Source organism: Mytilus trossulus, chromosome 13 (genome assembly GCF_036588685.1).
Source record: "Mytilus trossulus isolate FHL-02 chromosome 13, PNRI_Mtr1.1.1.hap1, whole genome shotgun sequence".
NCBI classification, from domain to species: Eukaryota; Metazoa; Mollusca; class Bivalvia; order Mytilida; family Mytilidae; genus Mytilus; species Mytilus trossulus.
Window position 1 is genome coordinate 22888098 of NC_086385.1, and position 17733 is coordinate 22905830.

Here is a 17733-nt window from a genome sequence, read left to right on the forward strand (position 1 = left end):
GAGCCAATTGCAACTGAATTTTAGTTTGTTAATATTTTGTGCTTTTACAAACATATGTTACCCCGCTGCATTCTCTATGCACCTGTCCCAAGTCATGAACCTGCAATATAGTGGTTGAAGTTGGTTCATATCTGTCATATTTGTTTTTTTTAGGTAATCAGGTCGCGTTTTTTTTTGTCTTTTTGACACATGTCCTTTTCCATTCTCAATTATATTAATATTTCAAATTTGTAGGTTTTATCGTACCTGATGAAAAGGGAATCTTTTGAAAGTGTTTTGGACGCACGAAAGATATACATGTATACAGTGTATTTCCATAATTCATTCAATGATATTTGATACATTTTTTTTAATTGTGAATTTGGAAATTTTACTTTATTACATAATTGACCTTACCCAACGAAAATCGCATTTAACTCGGTCGTTGATTGTGGATGAAAATAATACCTAAACATACAAAGCGCTATATGATTCTATTACATTACGTATCAAATCTCAAATACACGTTACTTGTCAACATTTTCCTCATAAAAAGAAATCTTAAACTTACAATTTTCACCAATTAAGAAATAGTTTTGACAAAAAAACACCCACTGTGCACTTCTTTCATGTTTCCGCAATTTTTCCGGTTCGTTAACAAATTAGCATTTAAACTATCTCTGCCATAGTTAATGATCAGCTTCACACAGGCGCTTGCCGAGAGCAGTGTCATTCTATGGTGTCTCAGCAGGTTTCTATTTCTTGGTTCATTTTTGAGAGCCACTCGTGAGTTTTCGGAGTATCGTTAAAGCTTGTTGCTACCGTAAATGTTATAAATATATTCTAAAAGTTACGTTCACATAAAACTTAATTTCGTCTCGTGAATTTTGAAGGAATTTGGAGCTCTTTGATAGTCACGTCTTAGATCAGTTCATAGTTTGACGCTCGTACATTATCCAAGACTGTAGAAATTTTTCGTTCGATGTTTTATATTATTTTTGTGCAAAAAAGGAAAATATTGATTAATAAAAGTTATTTGAGAGGATCAATGATATGAAATACCTTTATTTCTATAATTTTTACGTCAAATAATTTTACTACGCAGATGTGATGGTTGGCACACACCATCGTAAAACATGGTTTAACCTAACTACATTGTGTGTCTGTATCCAGTCAGGCTTTTTTGGACCATTTGTAATCTTTGTTTTTGTTTTGTCTTTGATTGTATGTCTATTTTCGTAGAAGAGACTGTTGGTTGTTGTGCATTGTGTTTGTCGATCCTGTGTACTGTCCAATATTTTTTACAATTACTTTTATTTATGTACAATTTATAATGCCACATGTGGAGCAGGATCTGCTTACCCCTCCGGAGCACCTGCCGTGAGAGCACCCCTAGTTTTTGATGGGGTTCGCGTTGTTTATTCTTTAGTTTTTTATGTTGTGCCATGTTTACTATTGTTTGTCTGTTTGTCTTTTTCATTTTAAGCCTTGGCGTTGTCAGTTTATTTTAGATTTATGAGTTTGACTGTCCCCTTGGTATCTTTCGTCCCTCTTTTACAGCACTGCAGTATAAGGAACAATTACTTGAGCGCGAAAAGACATTTTTATGACCATCGTTCGATGATTTCAAAATGAATTTCAATAATACAACAATAATAACAAGAACAATTTCAAACACAAAAATCAAAAAATGAAAAAGCACCACAAAAGTTGTCCATCCCTGTCCCCCCGAGACTATACATCAACAAAATGTTCGCACAGAAAAGAAAACATTTTATCTACAAAGTAAGAGATGGGTCTGTTGCTTAGTATTGGTCTCAACAATGTATTTATCTTTCTGATATTTTAGAATTTCTATCTTGTATGCAATGCAGCATGGTGTACAGAAAGCTGGATATGTGCGTACTATATATAGCGAAACATATTAATACATTATAATTAATTCTTCCCCAAATAGTATTGCTTGATAATTAATTTGTCTTTAAAAAAAATGCAATATGTGGCTCATTTTGTTTTTAGGCATTTATAAATATGAAACCGTCGTTCCAAGGGGTAAGTAATTAAAATGTAATTCAAATAAGAATATAGACTTTATGACCCTCAAAGAGTTTTTAAATATCTAATTTTGTAAAATATTTAACTTTTCACAACTTTTTCTTCAATACAAATGACATATTTAATCTACTATAGGTACAGTGTTTACACAGGACTACGGTAAATAATTTATTTATTGTCCCATTCTTCTTAGTACAGTCACAGATGTTAAAAAATAAACTGCATTATAAAAGGGGCGTAACTGTATTTAGCGGAAGCATTGTATTACAAGAGCTAAACGCGGAATGGGTCTGACATGTTATTGTCGTAAATTGTTGAAGCGTGGCTAATAAGACAATCTTCATTTAAGCCGACAAATCTTTGTCAACATAGTTCAACATTCATCTCAGTAGACACTTCGGTTCCTTGCTGTGAAATGTGTTGTGAGAAAAAATGTACTTAATTTTAATGATTTGGTAAATTTACTAGTTCGCCTTATTGTACTCTATTTCTGTCCGAGTCGTAAGATACCGTAAATTAAATATGTAAAATATGGATCTGAAAATGTCGTTGAGAAGGGAATAAATTTGATTTGGATTATGAGCATTTTCTGATATATCCATGACTTGGGATGCAAGATGTAAAGACATGTACCATATCATTTACAAATTCTGATTTATACGAATCCAAAAAAGAACACTTGTATAAAGTTGTTCCCCTGTTCTTTTTTGTTCTTTTTTATGTTAAGCAATTGTATTTTATTGGTGCATAATACAGATTCAGATTTATTAAACTACTAAAATTGTCCTGTAAATTGTTCATGACATTATTAGTGGGTCATCATTTGAAGTGGTTACAGCCAAAATACACACACGTGTGATACAAAATAAAAACACAACAAGCGACCAAACTAACAAAGTGCATGGTTTTGTATACACAATACATGTAAACATTACTTCCACACAGGAGATAACATTGTTTATGAAGATAACATTTAATCAAGCGTCAATATTCTATAATCAGTGACAGAGTTCAAGTATCTTTACCAACACTTAATCATACAGTACAGGTCCGATGAAAGCTATAAATAAGACCCACACTGCTACCGTCCGCATCTTGGAACCTTACGCTTCGCCAGACTGAGCATCTGGTGAGCTTTATCATCGTTCACCAGCCAAGTATTTAACTTGCACCAGGTCTGTAGTAAGTTATGAGTGCTGACACCTGGTGGACAGTATCAGCGTTCACCAGCCAAGTTTTTAACTTGCACCAGGTCTGTAGTAAGTTATGAGTGCTGACACCTGTTGAACAGTATCAGCGTTCACCTGCCAAGTTTTTAACTTGCACCAGGTCTGTAGTAAGTTATGAGTGCTGACATCTGGTGAGCTGTATCAGCGTTCACCAGCCAAGTCTTTAACTTGCACCAGGTCTGTAGTAAGTTATGAGTGCTGACACCTGGTGAGCTGTATCAGCGTTCACCAGCCAAGTTTTTAACTTACACCAGGTCTGTAGTAAGTTATGAGTGCTGAAATCTGGTGAGCTGTATCAGCGTTCACCAGCCAAGTTTTAACTTGCACAAGGTCTGTAGTAAGTTATGAGTGCTGACACCTGGTGAGCTGTATCAGCGTTTTAGCCAAGTTTTTAACTTGCACCAGGTCTGTAGTAAGTTATGAGTGCTAACATCTGATGAGCTGTATCAGCGTTCACCAGCCAAGTTTTTAACTTGCACCAGGTCTGTAGTAAGTTATGAGTGCTGAAATCTGGTGAGCTGTATCAGCGTTCACCAGCCAAGTATTTAACTTGCACTAGGTTTGTAGTAAGTTATGAGTGCTGTCATTTCAATTGGAGTAGCTCTGTATCAGCGTTTCGCCAGTCGACTACTAGTATTTAATTAATGTGGACTGAAATCTGGTGAGATGTATCAAGATTCCACTAGTCAAGTACTAGTATTTAATTTGCATCAGGTCTGTATTGAGTTGTCTGTGCTGACATTTAAATTGAAACAGGTCTGTAAAGAATTATCTGTGTTGATACCTGGCTAGCTGTATCAGGGTTTCGCCTGTCGACTTGTTAACTGTAACAGGTCTGTATTAAGTTAAGTGGGCTGACACCTGGTGAGCTTTATCAGCGTCTTGCAAGCCAAGTACATGTATTTTACTTCCACCAGCCTTGTATTGAGTTATCTGTCCTGACATTTAACTTGAACCAGCTCTGTATTGAGTTACATGTATCCTTGTTGGCATTTAACTTCCACCAGCTCTGTAGTGAGTTACATGTACCTTTGCTGACATTAAACTTGAACCAGCTCTGTAGTGAGTTATCTGTGCTAACACCTGACGTTTATTTTATCTGTTATAAAATATTCATATGATAGAAAAAGTAAAACAAACACCACATATACTAGCTTTGTATACTGTAAATTCAGATAAAGGGACATGGACCTATTCATTTAGAGAAAGTGATGCAATTGTTTTTATGTAATAGTTTGTAGAATTTGTAAATCTGAATACAGTTTGTTATTGTTTGGTTGTTGTTTTTTATTTTTAATATGAAATTATGAAAGTATGACGACTACTTGTTCGATATTAAGTACTGAAACACCATGTATGTGCTGTTCTGGTAATTGAAAATATCTGAACTTGATTTTGGCCGTTTTTGGATTTTTGGGACACTACGGTCACTTGTGACCATTCATACCCTAATATTTCTAGAATGAAATAGAAATTTCTTCGTCATTATTTGATAGTTGTAGTCCAATGGAGAAATACTAGATCCAAGGGAGCTAATCAAGCAATTGACCACAGACCACAATTAATTCCTCTATCAGTTCTTTATAACCTTTTGCATCATTAAAAAAATTTGCACCATGCCCTTTTGTCAAATTTTGTGTGTGTGTAATGTATAGTTCTAGTCCAAATATATATCCAAAATTCAGAAAGATTGAAGCAATCACTTTTACAATTTAGCCAATACACATCCATACCCCTATTGACAAGTCAAGAGATGTTCCGAAAACTGTAAATATCACCTTTTAGCACTTGGCCTAATCATTCCATACCAAAATCAGTTAAAATACAACATCCAAAAGGGGGGGGGGGGGGGGGGGGGCTAGGATGAAAAATTTTGTCCTCCATCTTTTTTAGTTGTAATCTCTGTCCTGCCATTGGCGTATACCTCCGTTGAACTGTTTAGATGTCTCATTGACGTATACCTCCGTTGAACTGTTTAGTTGTTTCCTTGACGTATACCTCCGTTGAACTGTTTAGATGTCTCATTGACGTAAAATAAGCTTTATTCCAGACCTTGCAGTACGCGACGCTCACGTGGTACTTATAATTGTCTTTTTTATACAATCTTGGTCTGTTGCAGTTATACGCCACTAGCTTCAAACATTTAACAATATCGGTATTGCAAGCTATATTTATTTTTAGTTCTACCACCTCCTTATGAGTGTGAATTAGATGATCATTTCAGGCCAGAACAAAAACGAGTTGAAACGAGTGCAAAAGATTTTCAGACAGAATGTTCAAAGTTTTATTATGTTTAATATTTTCTGTACACATTTGACCAAATTTAAACAAAATCTGTTTGAATTAAATTTCGAATGCGGTTGTGTACACAAGCTAAATTTACATTTCTGTATAGGACTTTATTTAAATTAGTTAATGAAAGTATCACGTGACATTTTTTGAAGGGTTTGGGAATTGACATTAAGTGAAAATGGTATAAGTGTTTTTGTAGAATGGGAAGTGTTTGACAATTTAAAACTTCCTTTCGCAAGGTTCGATGTGTTAAAATGTTTTCACACACCACTTTTAACAGGTTAAGTGTCTCTATTTGTCGTCTTATTATACTTAGTACATTGGAGATTTTGTCCTGAGTTTATTTTATATTTAGATGTTAATATGCCATTTTTATACTATTTTATATAAAAAACATGTATTTTTTTGTATTTTTTTTTACATAGTACTTCTTTTGAATTTATTTACATTTTTCATGTCGATGCCTATATTAGCATTGTAGCTCGCAGTGAGGGATCTCGAAATATGTATGCTGAGATTTCCAATTTTATAACTTAAAATGACATAACTTCTTGTCCTAAAATATTAAGTTTTCAAGAGTTCCTTAATGAATATATCATCTTGTCATGTTTATCTGACTGGCCCTATTGGGATATTGTCTTTGGTTATAGTATATAATTTTTTTTCGACATTGATAGAAATTTGAATTTGACAATAGATCATTGTCACTCGCAAGATTATAAACAGAATGTCATTGAAACCACATAGAATTCGGATACAAAGAGTCTACGATATAGATATTCTTTAAAAAAAATAATCAGTTGAAGCAAAATGGTTTTCTTTTCGCTACAAATAGCTGTTGTGGAAAAGAACTAATTATTTCTTGATATTTGAAAGTACAATTAATCAGAACACAATAGAATTGCATCTTTCATTCAAGCCAAAATTGTGTTTACTTGTGTTGTGGAATGTAGAGTTAAGCAAGTACCTCTAATCGGAACAGGAAGGTTTTACTCAAATTTTCGTGTATACATAGAAAGAGTGTCACACAAAATGTACTCCAAAAAACCCACCCTTGTATAACAACATCACGAGGAGCCTGTATGTGGTATGTTTCTGCCAATTTATACAACATACATGTAGTACCCTAATTTTGGATTCGTAAATTCGTTATCTTACCTATTGCATTAATTGTTTACTTGTTTTCGAGTTGAATTTGCATGTAATATTTGCCACTGGACATTAACAAAACAATGGCAATCGATTAAACAAACTGTCCATGTATATTTTTTTAGATCATTCGAACATTTTTTTTAATTTTAGATATTTAAGTACTAAGTATTCAGATGAAAAGATCTAGGGTGTTATGAAACATTCTGACCAGAACCATGATTTTAACGATATAATCCGAGAAGTTTGGTAGAATGACACAACTCATTAAAGTGTTCATTAGTAGTCGGACCATTTGTTTCTAAAAATAAGGAAATGTGACTATAAATTGTGAACAAAAAAGGTGATCTTGAATTACCTTTAAATGACAAAAAAATTGTAGACAACCTTCTTTCTCAATTTAAATTTTTGTCATTAGCAAATATCATTAACTTCCCGGCTTTTTAATTAGTCTGTGGGAACTATTGTTTATTTACGACCTGTCTGTGTTAAACTAAATGCTTTTTAATCATGCATTTGCAACAATTAAACAACAATTGGGAAACATGCACATTGTGCATATCTACTGACTTGTAACAGCAACTAGTTTAATTGTAAACATTGCACATTTTTGCCAAATTGATGCAAGATATTTAAGACTTATTTTGACGCGATTTCACCAGCAATTCTTATGTTATTCTAAACTTCATATTTTTAATGTTAATATTCGATTTGTCTCTTTCAATGTAAGTTGTCGATATAATTTAAGCTTCTCTCTTTCAATCTTTGTTATCGATAGTTTTACGATTCTCCCTTTCAATGTTATATTTGTCGATAGTTTTACAATTTTCTCTTTCAATGTTAGTTGTCGATATGCTTAACGCATCTCTCTTTTAATCTTTGTTATCGATAGTTCAACTCTCTTTCACTGTTTATCATCGATAGGTTTGCAATTCTCTCTTTCAATGTTAGTTGTCGATATAATTTAAGCTTCTCTCTTTCAATCTTTGTAATCGATAGTTTACGATTATCTCTTTCAATGTTTATCGTCGATAGTTTAAGAATCTCTCGTTCAATGTAAGTTGTCAATATGTTTTAAGCTTCTCTCTTTCAATCTTTGATATCGATAGTTTTCGATTCTCCCTTTCAATGTTAATTGTCGATAGTTTTACCATTTTCTCTTTCAATGTGAGTTGTCGATATGTTTTACGATTCTCTCGCTCAATCTTTGCTATCGATATATGTTTATTCTCTCTTTCAATGTTAATTATCGATAGTTTTACGATTCTCCCTTTTAATGATAATTATCGATAGTTTTATGATTCTCTCTTTCAATGTTAGTTGTCGATATGTTTTACTCTTCTCTCTTTCAGTCTTTGTTATCGATAGTTTTCCGATTCTCCCTTTCAATGTTAATTGTTGATAGTTTTACGATTTTCTCTTTCAATATTAGTTGTTGATATGTTTTTCGCTTCTCTCTTTCAATGATAATTATCGATAGTTTTACGATTCTCTCTTTCAATGGAAATTGTCGATACGTTTTACACTTCTTTCTTTCAATCTTTGTTATCGATTATTTAACGATTTTCTCTTTCAATGTTTATTATCGATAGTTTAAGGGTTCTCTCTTTTCAATGAAAGTTGTCGATATGTTTAAATCTTCTTTCCATCAATCTTTGTTATCGATAGTTTTACGATTATCTCTTTCAATATTAATTTACTATAGTTTTACGATTCTCTCTCAATGTTTTTGTCGATAGTTAAACGATTATCTCTTTCAACCTTTGTTATCGATTGTTTTACAATTCTCTCTTTGAATGTTTATTGTCGACAGTTTTACGATTCTCTCTTTCAATGTTAGTTATCGATATGTTTTGCACTTCTCTCTTTCAATCTTTGTTATCGATTCTTTCTATAAATGTTTATTGTCGACAGTTTTACGATTCTCTCTTTCAATGTTAGTTATCGATATGTTTTGCACTTCTCTCTTTCAATCTTTGTTATCGATTCTTTCTATAAATGTTTATTGCCGATAGTTTTAAGATTATCTTTTTCAACGTATTTAAAGTTATCAGTATGTTTTATGCTTTTCTCTGCCAATCTTTGTTATCTATGGTTTTTCGATTCTATCTTAAATGTTTATTGCCGATAGTTTTACGATGCTCTCTTTCAATGACCACTTTTAGTTTTAGTTTCCCAACGCTGCTCTCTTTAAATCAAAAGTAATTCGAAGCATTATTCAATACGGTATTATGTGTATTTTTGTATTTTTGTTATCTATAACATCAGTATCTAGTGCATCTTCGCTACCCGAGGGTTCTGTGGCAAATTATAAGCAACAATAGTTTTCTTCAAAGGCAGTTGATTTTGTTTCATTTGTTATTTTAGAATTAGGGTTTGTTTACAGAGAGATTTTTGATAGGTTCTTTTCAATTTTCATTTGTTTCAGACCTTAGTGTAACATGTGGGTGTGTCCTTCTTCGTTGTGTGTTGTGATGTTGCTGCCTCGTTAGCTCCTACTTCATTTTTAATTCGTCTCAGTTTTGAGGTCCATAACTCATGTTCCTTGTGGTCTTGTTTTACATAATATGATGTTTTCTTATGTGACTCTGGATAAAGTACTATCCCCGAATATATAATTAAATTGCACAATACTGCAACATTTTTTTTACTGAAACTACAAAATGTATCTACGAGTATAATTGATGCATATGTACGATAATTTGGATTCTGTGCAACTTTAAAATTGTTTTGAAAATAGATCAGTATCTAGTCTTGTAATTCCGTGGTTTCGGTTTGTTGCTGTATATTTTATATGCATAAATCAGGCCATAAGTTTTATGGTTTGAATCGTTTTACACTTCATTTCGGTGACTTTTGTAGCTTACTGTATAGTATGGGTTTTAATCATTGTTGAAGGCAGTAATGTGACCTATGCAGTTAATATCTTCAATGTTATTTAGTTTCTGGTTGTCTCGTTGGCTTTCATACCACATTTTCCTATTTTCATATTGCCATCATGCATGAAGCAGACACCTCAAAATTTTTAAAGAACCTCCAAGTTTATAGTTAAAACTGATTAAAAGCATCGTCAGAATTAATTTTGGAACTAGCCAAGATAAATACGTGTTAACCAATGGACAAAAGCATATTTAACACTATACATGTGTATTGAATATTTCTGCCATAATAGGTAGAAATTCAGTTATGTGGTTCTCAAAAAGATCAAAATATGGGATGTTAAACAGAAAGACGAATACCGCGTGATCGAAACAGTTCAAATGGCCTTCAGCAAGGAGAGCTTAAGAGGAATTATGGCTTTACACCAATCAGACATGTTTAACCTTGTTACAAGTTACTGTGACCTCGGCTCCTCGGTGGTTGTCTTTGATTATGCCTTGGCCATGTGTACGTTGGTTTTAATAAACATATTTTGAACACGGTTTAATAAAACCAAAACTTGTCAAGATCTGACGAGTCGTGCTCTCTCCGACTTTTTTTTAACAAAGAAAGATACCAAAGGGACTGTCAAACTCATATATAAACCGACAACGCCATAGACAAACAGACAAATAATAGAACACAAAACACAACAGTTTGTTTCTTCATCACTGTCCCCAAAAAAATCGTCGAAGACCGTTGGTTTTCATGTTTTTGATCGTTTCACATTTTGTGAAGAAGGTACTTTTTTAAAGCTTGTTATACGTTTGAGGGTTTCGCTCATTGTTGAATGCTGTTCTACGTTGAATTATGATTGTTCGCTATTTACACCTTTTTTGTTGTTTTATTGTATTGGTGTACTGTTTTATTGCTGTCTCATTGAAACACTACCTACACCGGAGCACCTCAGATCACTCCCAGTTTTTGGTGGGGTTCGCGTTGCTTAGTCTTTGATTTCCTATGTTGTGTCTTGTGTACTATTATTTATGTGTATGTCTTTTTTTTTTTTAGCCGGTTTATTTTCGATCTATGAATTTGAATGTCCTTCTGGTATCTTTCGACCCTCTTCTACACTTACATGTAATCAAATATACTTTTTCCATTTCTATAAAACAAAAACTAATAAATAATGGTTTGATTTTTGTATTTTTCTCATAATTCTGACTTTGCCGTCAGTATACATAAATAATAAACATTTACAGACCCGTCTCGGGAGAAAAAGCAAATGATAGATTCTGTCTTTTGTACACAAAACAAAACATGCACAAAATCTATTGTGTATACATGAGAAAACTATAGTGTATACACGACAAAACAATAATATATATACAAAACAAATGATTGTACATAATAATATCATATGATCTTTTGTCTGAAAAATTACCCAGAATTAATTGCCAATGGAGAAGAGTCTTAGTGCTATTGAGTTGTGAGCCACAGTCTAGTTTCAATTATCGTTCTTAAATCTAATAAATAACGGAGAGGTTTGACCAAAAAGAACTTTATAAACTGATATTTTTTTCATACGGTTTGTACTTTGTTAATATATTACAATCTTGCAAAAAACGAAGTAACGGACAGAGAAAATACAATTTTGAGAGAAATCCCGACTAGAGAAGGTTGTGTACTTCTTGAAAGCTGTTCACTGTCCGCGGTCACTTGAAAGGAAAAAATATCAGACAGTTAATGCTTTCCTGTTAGTACATGCAATATAAATAAGGTTATCCCCACTAAGACAAATTTTAATAACTACATGTACTAAAAGTAACACGATTTTAATCTTAAGCTGTATTAAAACAAAGAAATAATAACAATCCTCTTATAGGTTCTCTAAAACTTCTTACGATAACGTTGAAGATAAAGACATTTATTTATTTTTATTCATGCCCGATTGGGAAAAGTAGGCCCGGATCTAGAAATGGTGTATAAGGGCTCTATAGAAACCTGGCATCCCCCCTTAAAAAATACCCCCCAAAGAAAAAAAACCTATCTAATGGTCAATCTCCATTTTGTCAGCTGGCTACAGTTTCTCACAAAAGAAGCCACATGATTGGTATTAAGTTAATCAGATTTTACTTCAAAACATTTTGGTTTATCTTGATTATCAAAAATAATAGTAATTCAAAAGTTTAGTACGAAAATCACATGTGTATAAAGAAACAAAAAAGGAACAAGTAAAGGTCAATACTATTTTAAACAATACAGTTCAACGAGGATAGCTTGCAGGGTTAAATGAGTCCAGACAAAAGATCATATTTCATAAACAATTATGGCATACGAAATGTACATGCAATATTTTTCTTATAGCACCATTAGACAACAAACAAAAATCTTTGATTGTCAACGAAAATAACAGATAATACATCACTTTCTTTACGTGTGATACCACTATATACAAAAGTCACCACAAAATAAAACCCAGTTCAACTATTCTTGTTCTACTATGGGTAAAGTCTGTATGTACATGAAATTAAGTACAACTGCTTAACAGCAAAAAAGTATATAAACAGTTCCTTCTGATTCTATGGAAAATATAATAAAACATGTCATCTTTTACATGCATGTAATAAAAAATACATAGTATCCCACTTTATGAAAACCTAATAGCTACTAGACAAATGTGAACATATCTTTAAAAAAAGGTAAAAGTTGTGAAAAATTATATAAATGAGTCCCTCTCTTATAAGAAGCTCCTTGCAACATGTACTTTTGGGAATAAACGTATTTAATATAAACTTTCTTTTTCCATTAAAGTAATTAAACAAGAAATAGTGATAAAAAGACATTTTTCTCTTTATAAAATCTTTGGTTTTTGTTTAAAAAATTAACAATGATTCATTATCATACACAATTCCACAAAAAAATAGACCTTTCTATATTATATCACATTATTTTGCAATCGTTGTTTGGAAAACCTATATCTGATATGTGTGAAACGTATAAATTACACAACTTATGACAAAAAAAAAAGATCAAATTGGTTTTAATTTCCTGAATAGGGATTTTCCATTTTTACTCTATAAAATTACAGAAATTCGTTGATAAAAATATTCTAATTTACTATTTATCATTATAAAAAAAAGCTTATGATTCAGGATAAAAAAAAGGTACTGCTCTTCTTTTCAAGTATGATATATTGATATTAGATTTACTTCCGAGCTTTCAGTGACAAATATTTCAGGCACATTAATGACAGTTTCGTATTTATAGATCAAAATTGGATATACTATAGAGTGATACTTGTTCCATGGTTAAAATTGAAATAGCTTTTGACAATTGCAGTATAAAAAGATGAAGGTTATTTTTATAAATTTAACAGAATTTTAAAATAGGTTACATGCCTATATATAATTATATGCAGTTTTGATAAACATGTAACAAAAACATTTTTCTAACATACACATTGATTTTCCCCCATCACATTGATCTATAGTTCCATTGTAGTCAATGCCTTTCTGAATAAAAATCGAAATCATTTCAGTGCAAAAAACTTTCCAATACTCTTCTATACAATCTATTTCGTAACACAAATCGCCCATCGATAACTCTCAACAAAAAATGTCAGTTTCTCTGCTTCCATAATAATTAATTTTGTGTGAATTTATCCAATTTTAATACTAGCCTCGCCATGCCACGGTGAATTGATTAAATATATCTTTTCAGCTAAAAAAACTCCTCTATTTGGCTATGTAAATATTTAAAGTTTAATTCATTTTGAAGAGGACAAAAGATTTTTTGTGTAATTTTCTGATATTTTCGATCACAATTAGAACTATCAATTAAAAAAGGAGATAGAATTTTTAAAATACATCACTGACACATATGCACTGAGTGCAGATGGGGTCAAAGTTTGTCTGAGTTCATAAATCGTTTTCTTTCTTTTAAAAAAAATTGTATTGCAATATTTGATGACATAACACATCTTACCACAAAAATTTTAAAACATAAAACCAAATAAACGAAATTTTGCCGTCTAAATTTCTGATATGCACCCCAATCAAATAATAATAATTAATAAATGAAACAAGATATTTATACAAATGTCTAATAAATTTCTGTAAGCCTTTTTCTAATAACTTACACAATACCAAAAATAATTATGATCTTGAAAAATATGAATTTATGAAATATAACAACTTCAAAACAACATGCAATATATCACATGTTATATAATTACAATACTTATAAATGTATGATGTATATTTCTAAATGCTAAATGAAAAGCACCGAAGAAGTAAATAACATGGGCTAATGTGATTGGTTGTGCAGTAGCAAACACTACAGTAGCTGTTGTTAATTTATGGAATACACCTTTATCAGTTTTATTCATTAAAATAGATGAAGAACCGAATATCTATTTAAAATTATTTTACATAGTAGCAAAATCATATTAAGACATTTTTTTCCCTAACAGAAACATCCATGTAATAATCAATTGTGTTTTCTAATTTTCTGCACAAAATGGTAGTGAAATTAATTTCACTAAGTATTTTATCAGTGAAAAAGGAGTATTTGTAAATTTACCTTCAAGTTTTGAGTATTATATACGAATTAATTACGAACAATAATTAAAACAAAAATCAATAAGAGCACGATAAATTTCATATTTTTCGACAGAATGAAATGTTTAAAAATTCTTTGGTCACTGTTTATAATGAAAGTCAGCGTTTGTGTACCAGTATTTAATTAACAAACCAAAGTCCAATAGTGGTCTATTTGACCTCTTAAAATCTTTTTGCAAACACGACGTGCAAACATCCGTTTTGTAATTAATTTACAAAAGGATAACATTGAATTCAATATTAGTTATTTTTCATTTAAACATAAACAAAGGGGAAATTAGAAAAACACAAACTTTCATATAAAAAGTAGTTTGTAATATGTAAAAAAATCAAATTAGCTTTCTGCTGAAATTTGTTTTAAAATAAATAGCAACGTAAATTCACATATATGTACAATGTAAATAATAATACATGATCTACAGAATCAGCCTAATATCAAAAGTCTCATGAACTCTCCTAAATTTTGTTTCAACTTGAAATCTTAATTGAAAGAAGAATCATCCGAAACATTGGAGTCTTTGATCTGATGGAACTTAAGGTCATGAAGATTATTTATCTCAGAACTATTATAATATACAATAAAATATACAAAATGAAATTAAACCTGACTTAATGGATGCGGTTTAACTCCGGGATACGACTGGTTTGACAGTTTCGTATGTCTAGAATGAAAACTATCGTCTGCTTTTTTACAACAAAAGTATTTTCCAAAGAATTTCTTCCACGAATCCACTGTCTTTCCAGTCCATATCCAGAAACCGGAAGTGATTCCGACCACTAAGCACATAAAGTATTTTAACATGAATACTGAATAGTCTGGGGAGTATTCACCGAATTGACAAGAGCAGTTTAATGATTTCTCCCATTTGTCTTTCAAATGTTGTTCGTAAAAATAGCAAGCAATTACAATTGTAGCTGGAACAGTGTATAACACAGTAAACACGCCAATCCTGATCATGAGGCGTTCTAATTTGTCTATTTTACCCTGTCCTTGTCTTTTAATTACACTCCTAATTCGAAACAAGGAAACAAATCCCGCTAAAAGGAATGAAGTACCTAAAATAAGATAAACGAAAAGAGGGGCTAGAACAAATGCCCTCAAATTGTCAACGCTCTGGTTTCCGACGTAGCAAATTCCGGCGACGGGATCGCCGTCAACAGACGACATTGCAAGGACGACAATCGACTTTATCGATGGAATGAGCCAGGCGGCAAGATGAAAGTATTGAGAGTAGCTAGCTATAGCTTCTTGTCCCCATTTTAATCCTGCTGACAAGAACCAAGTTAACGAAAGAATAACCCACCATATTTGTGCCGCCATTCCAAAGAAATATAGCAGTAGAAACACAACAGTACACAGAGCTGGTCCAGTCGTTTCGTATCGAATCATTTTGCCGTCACAGGCAACCGCAGAATGTCCAACTGCCATGCGTATTATATAGCCGATGCTGACCATAAAATAACAAGCGCTGAGGAATATAATCGGTCGTTCGGGATATTTGAAACGCTGCATATCAACACAAAACGTAAGAATCGTCATGGCAGTTGATACACAGCATAAAACGGACCACAAGCCAATCCAGAATGTAGTGAATGTAACTTCATCTGGTGTTAAGTACGGACTCGTACAGTTCATAGCACAGTTCGGAAACCCTCCGGTTTTAACTTTACCATACAGTTCACTTGAATCGTCTAATTGAACCATGCTGCATCCACATTTCTTTTTACATTGGTTATTGATTTTAGGAATATTTAGATGATCTATTCCAAAATTTTGAAATTCTTGATCAGATGTTGGTGTATTTTTGTTCGGATTAGGCTTTATTCCAGGATTGACATTAGAGCCCGGGCGTTTTCCTCCTTGGCCCCCTGGACGATATGGTTGCTGTGTTCGCGGAGGAAGAGGAGTTGAACGATCGGTCTGGTTTACGTCCATACACAGTTGATCTTTATCACCATAGACTGGAAGTTTATCGCAGTTCATTCTTTCAGGCCAGGCGAATCCGTACTGAGCCATGAGTGGTGCACATCCTGCCTTTGCCCGCTCACATACAGACCGGCATGCTGGTAACGGCTTCTTGTAGTTTACGATGCATAGAGGGGCATACATGCTACACAGAAACAGCTTTAAATCGGGTGAACATTGTATCTCCACCAGGGGCCAAAACTGGTGGACCTCTAGTCCGGCTTCTTCTTGTGTTTCGTGGTTGAACTGATTCGGAAAGTGAGTTAAATTGTATCCGATTCCTTTGCACATTGGAATAGTTATTTCTTGACATTTTCGTTCATCGTCTATTCCACTAGCTGTCACAAAATTAATCCAAAATATAAATATTACACATGAAAATACACAAAAAATACTTGGTGGCCTCAGGACGCTGTTTTTCTCCATGTTCATTACACGAGTCAATCAGTTTACCGCTGACATTTGAATATTAATATTCATTTACGAAAATAACAAATATTAAAACACCGAAAATTGTTATGAAAATCCATACATACACTTTTTAATTCGTGGTAAAAGTTCTCCGTTGAGTTGAGTTCTAATTCTTTTCAGTTTATTTGAAACGCGGTAACAAAATCCTCTTATATATTAAAATGTTCCATAAGAATTAAGTCCAAACAGCTCGGTACACTAAGATGCATTTAAATCGAAAACATAAAGTGTTTAAATTCTGTATATATTGTTGTTCGGTTATTTCAATTTTAAATCCCAAGGCGAGGTTTGGTTCTGTTTTTTAAATACCACCTTAATAGCTTATGTCAAAACTTCAATTTGTTCTAAACAAGTCCTTCCAAGCATGTCATATCGCAATCAAGATTTGATGACTTTATCGCTTAATCTTTGGTTTATAGTCGGTAGAAATATGGATTATTTTCAACATAAGTTGACACGATAGATGTCAATCACAACAAAATGGTCCAATCGAATAACCGTGTTGAACAAGTGTCATTCAATACTAACTCCGCCCACTGGATTATGAATAAACGAAAGATTTCTATCAAAAGCCCTTTGGTTATTTTTTCGTCAATCTTTGTCAATAATAAAGTCGTAGATCATATTACCTGTGAAAATAAATAACAAGTTAATAATATAATAAAATAAAACAGTTTCTTTAATGAGGCAAAGTTGATAGTAGTTATAAACTTGTAAAATTGTAATAAAAGCTTAAAAAGGTTTAAATAGTAGATCACTACAAACTTACATACTTATTATTTGCCGGCCTGTTTCATAATTTACAAACATTGCATATTCAAATTATAAACTGAAATAAACATTTTTAACAAAATCATCTCACTAATTCTTTTCTTCATAACACAAATATTCTACCGTTTTTGTATTTTAATTCTGAAATCGTTTTAAACATACTTTAACGTCCAACATATCAAAAATATATTTGTTTCAAATATGCCAAACAAGAATAATTATTTACTTGTTCTATTTTGGTTTACTGATCTTTACTGAATCATAATTACGAACAACGAAACCACTCTGGCACATACAGAAATTGAAAAAAAAAAGTAAATAATTGGACATTATTTTATTT

At 32.4% G+C, this 17733-nt stretch overlaps 1 protein-coding gene across 7 annotated transcripts in view; it reads right to left on the reverse strand.

Moving 5' to 3' along the window:
* Positions 1-13646: 13646 nt before the first annotated feature.
* The window catches only part of LOC134695104 (frizzled-5-like), a 62816-nt gene continuing 58729 nt past the window's right edge, over positions 13647-17733 (reverse strand). For all 7 annotated transcript variants that reach the window (XM_063556292.1, XM_063556289.1, XM_063556291.1 and 4 more), the window contains one exon: positions 13647-17251. In XM_063556292.1, the coding sequence (XP_063412362.1) occupies positions 14784-16583 (1800 nt within the window). In that variant the 5' untranslated portion in view covers positions 16584-17251 and the 3' untranslated portion in view covers positions 13647-14783. The remainder of the gene's footprint in view (positions 17252-17733) is intronic.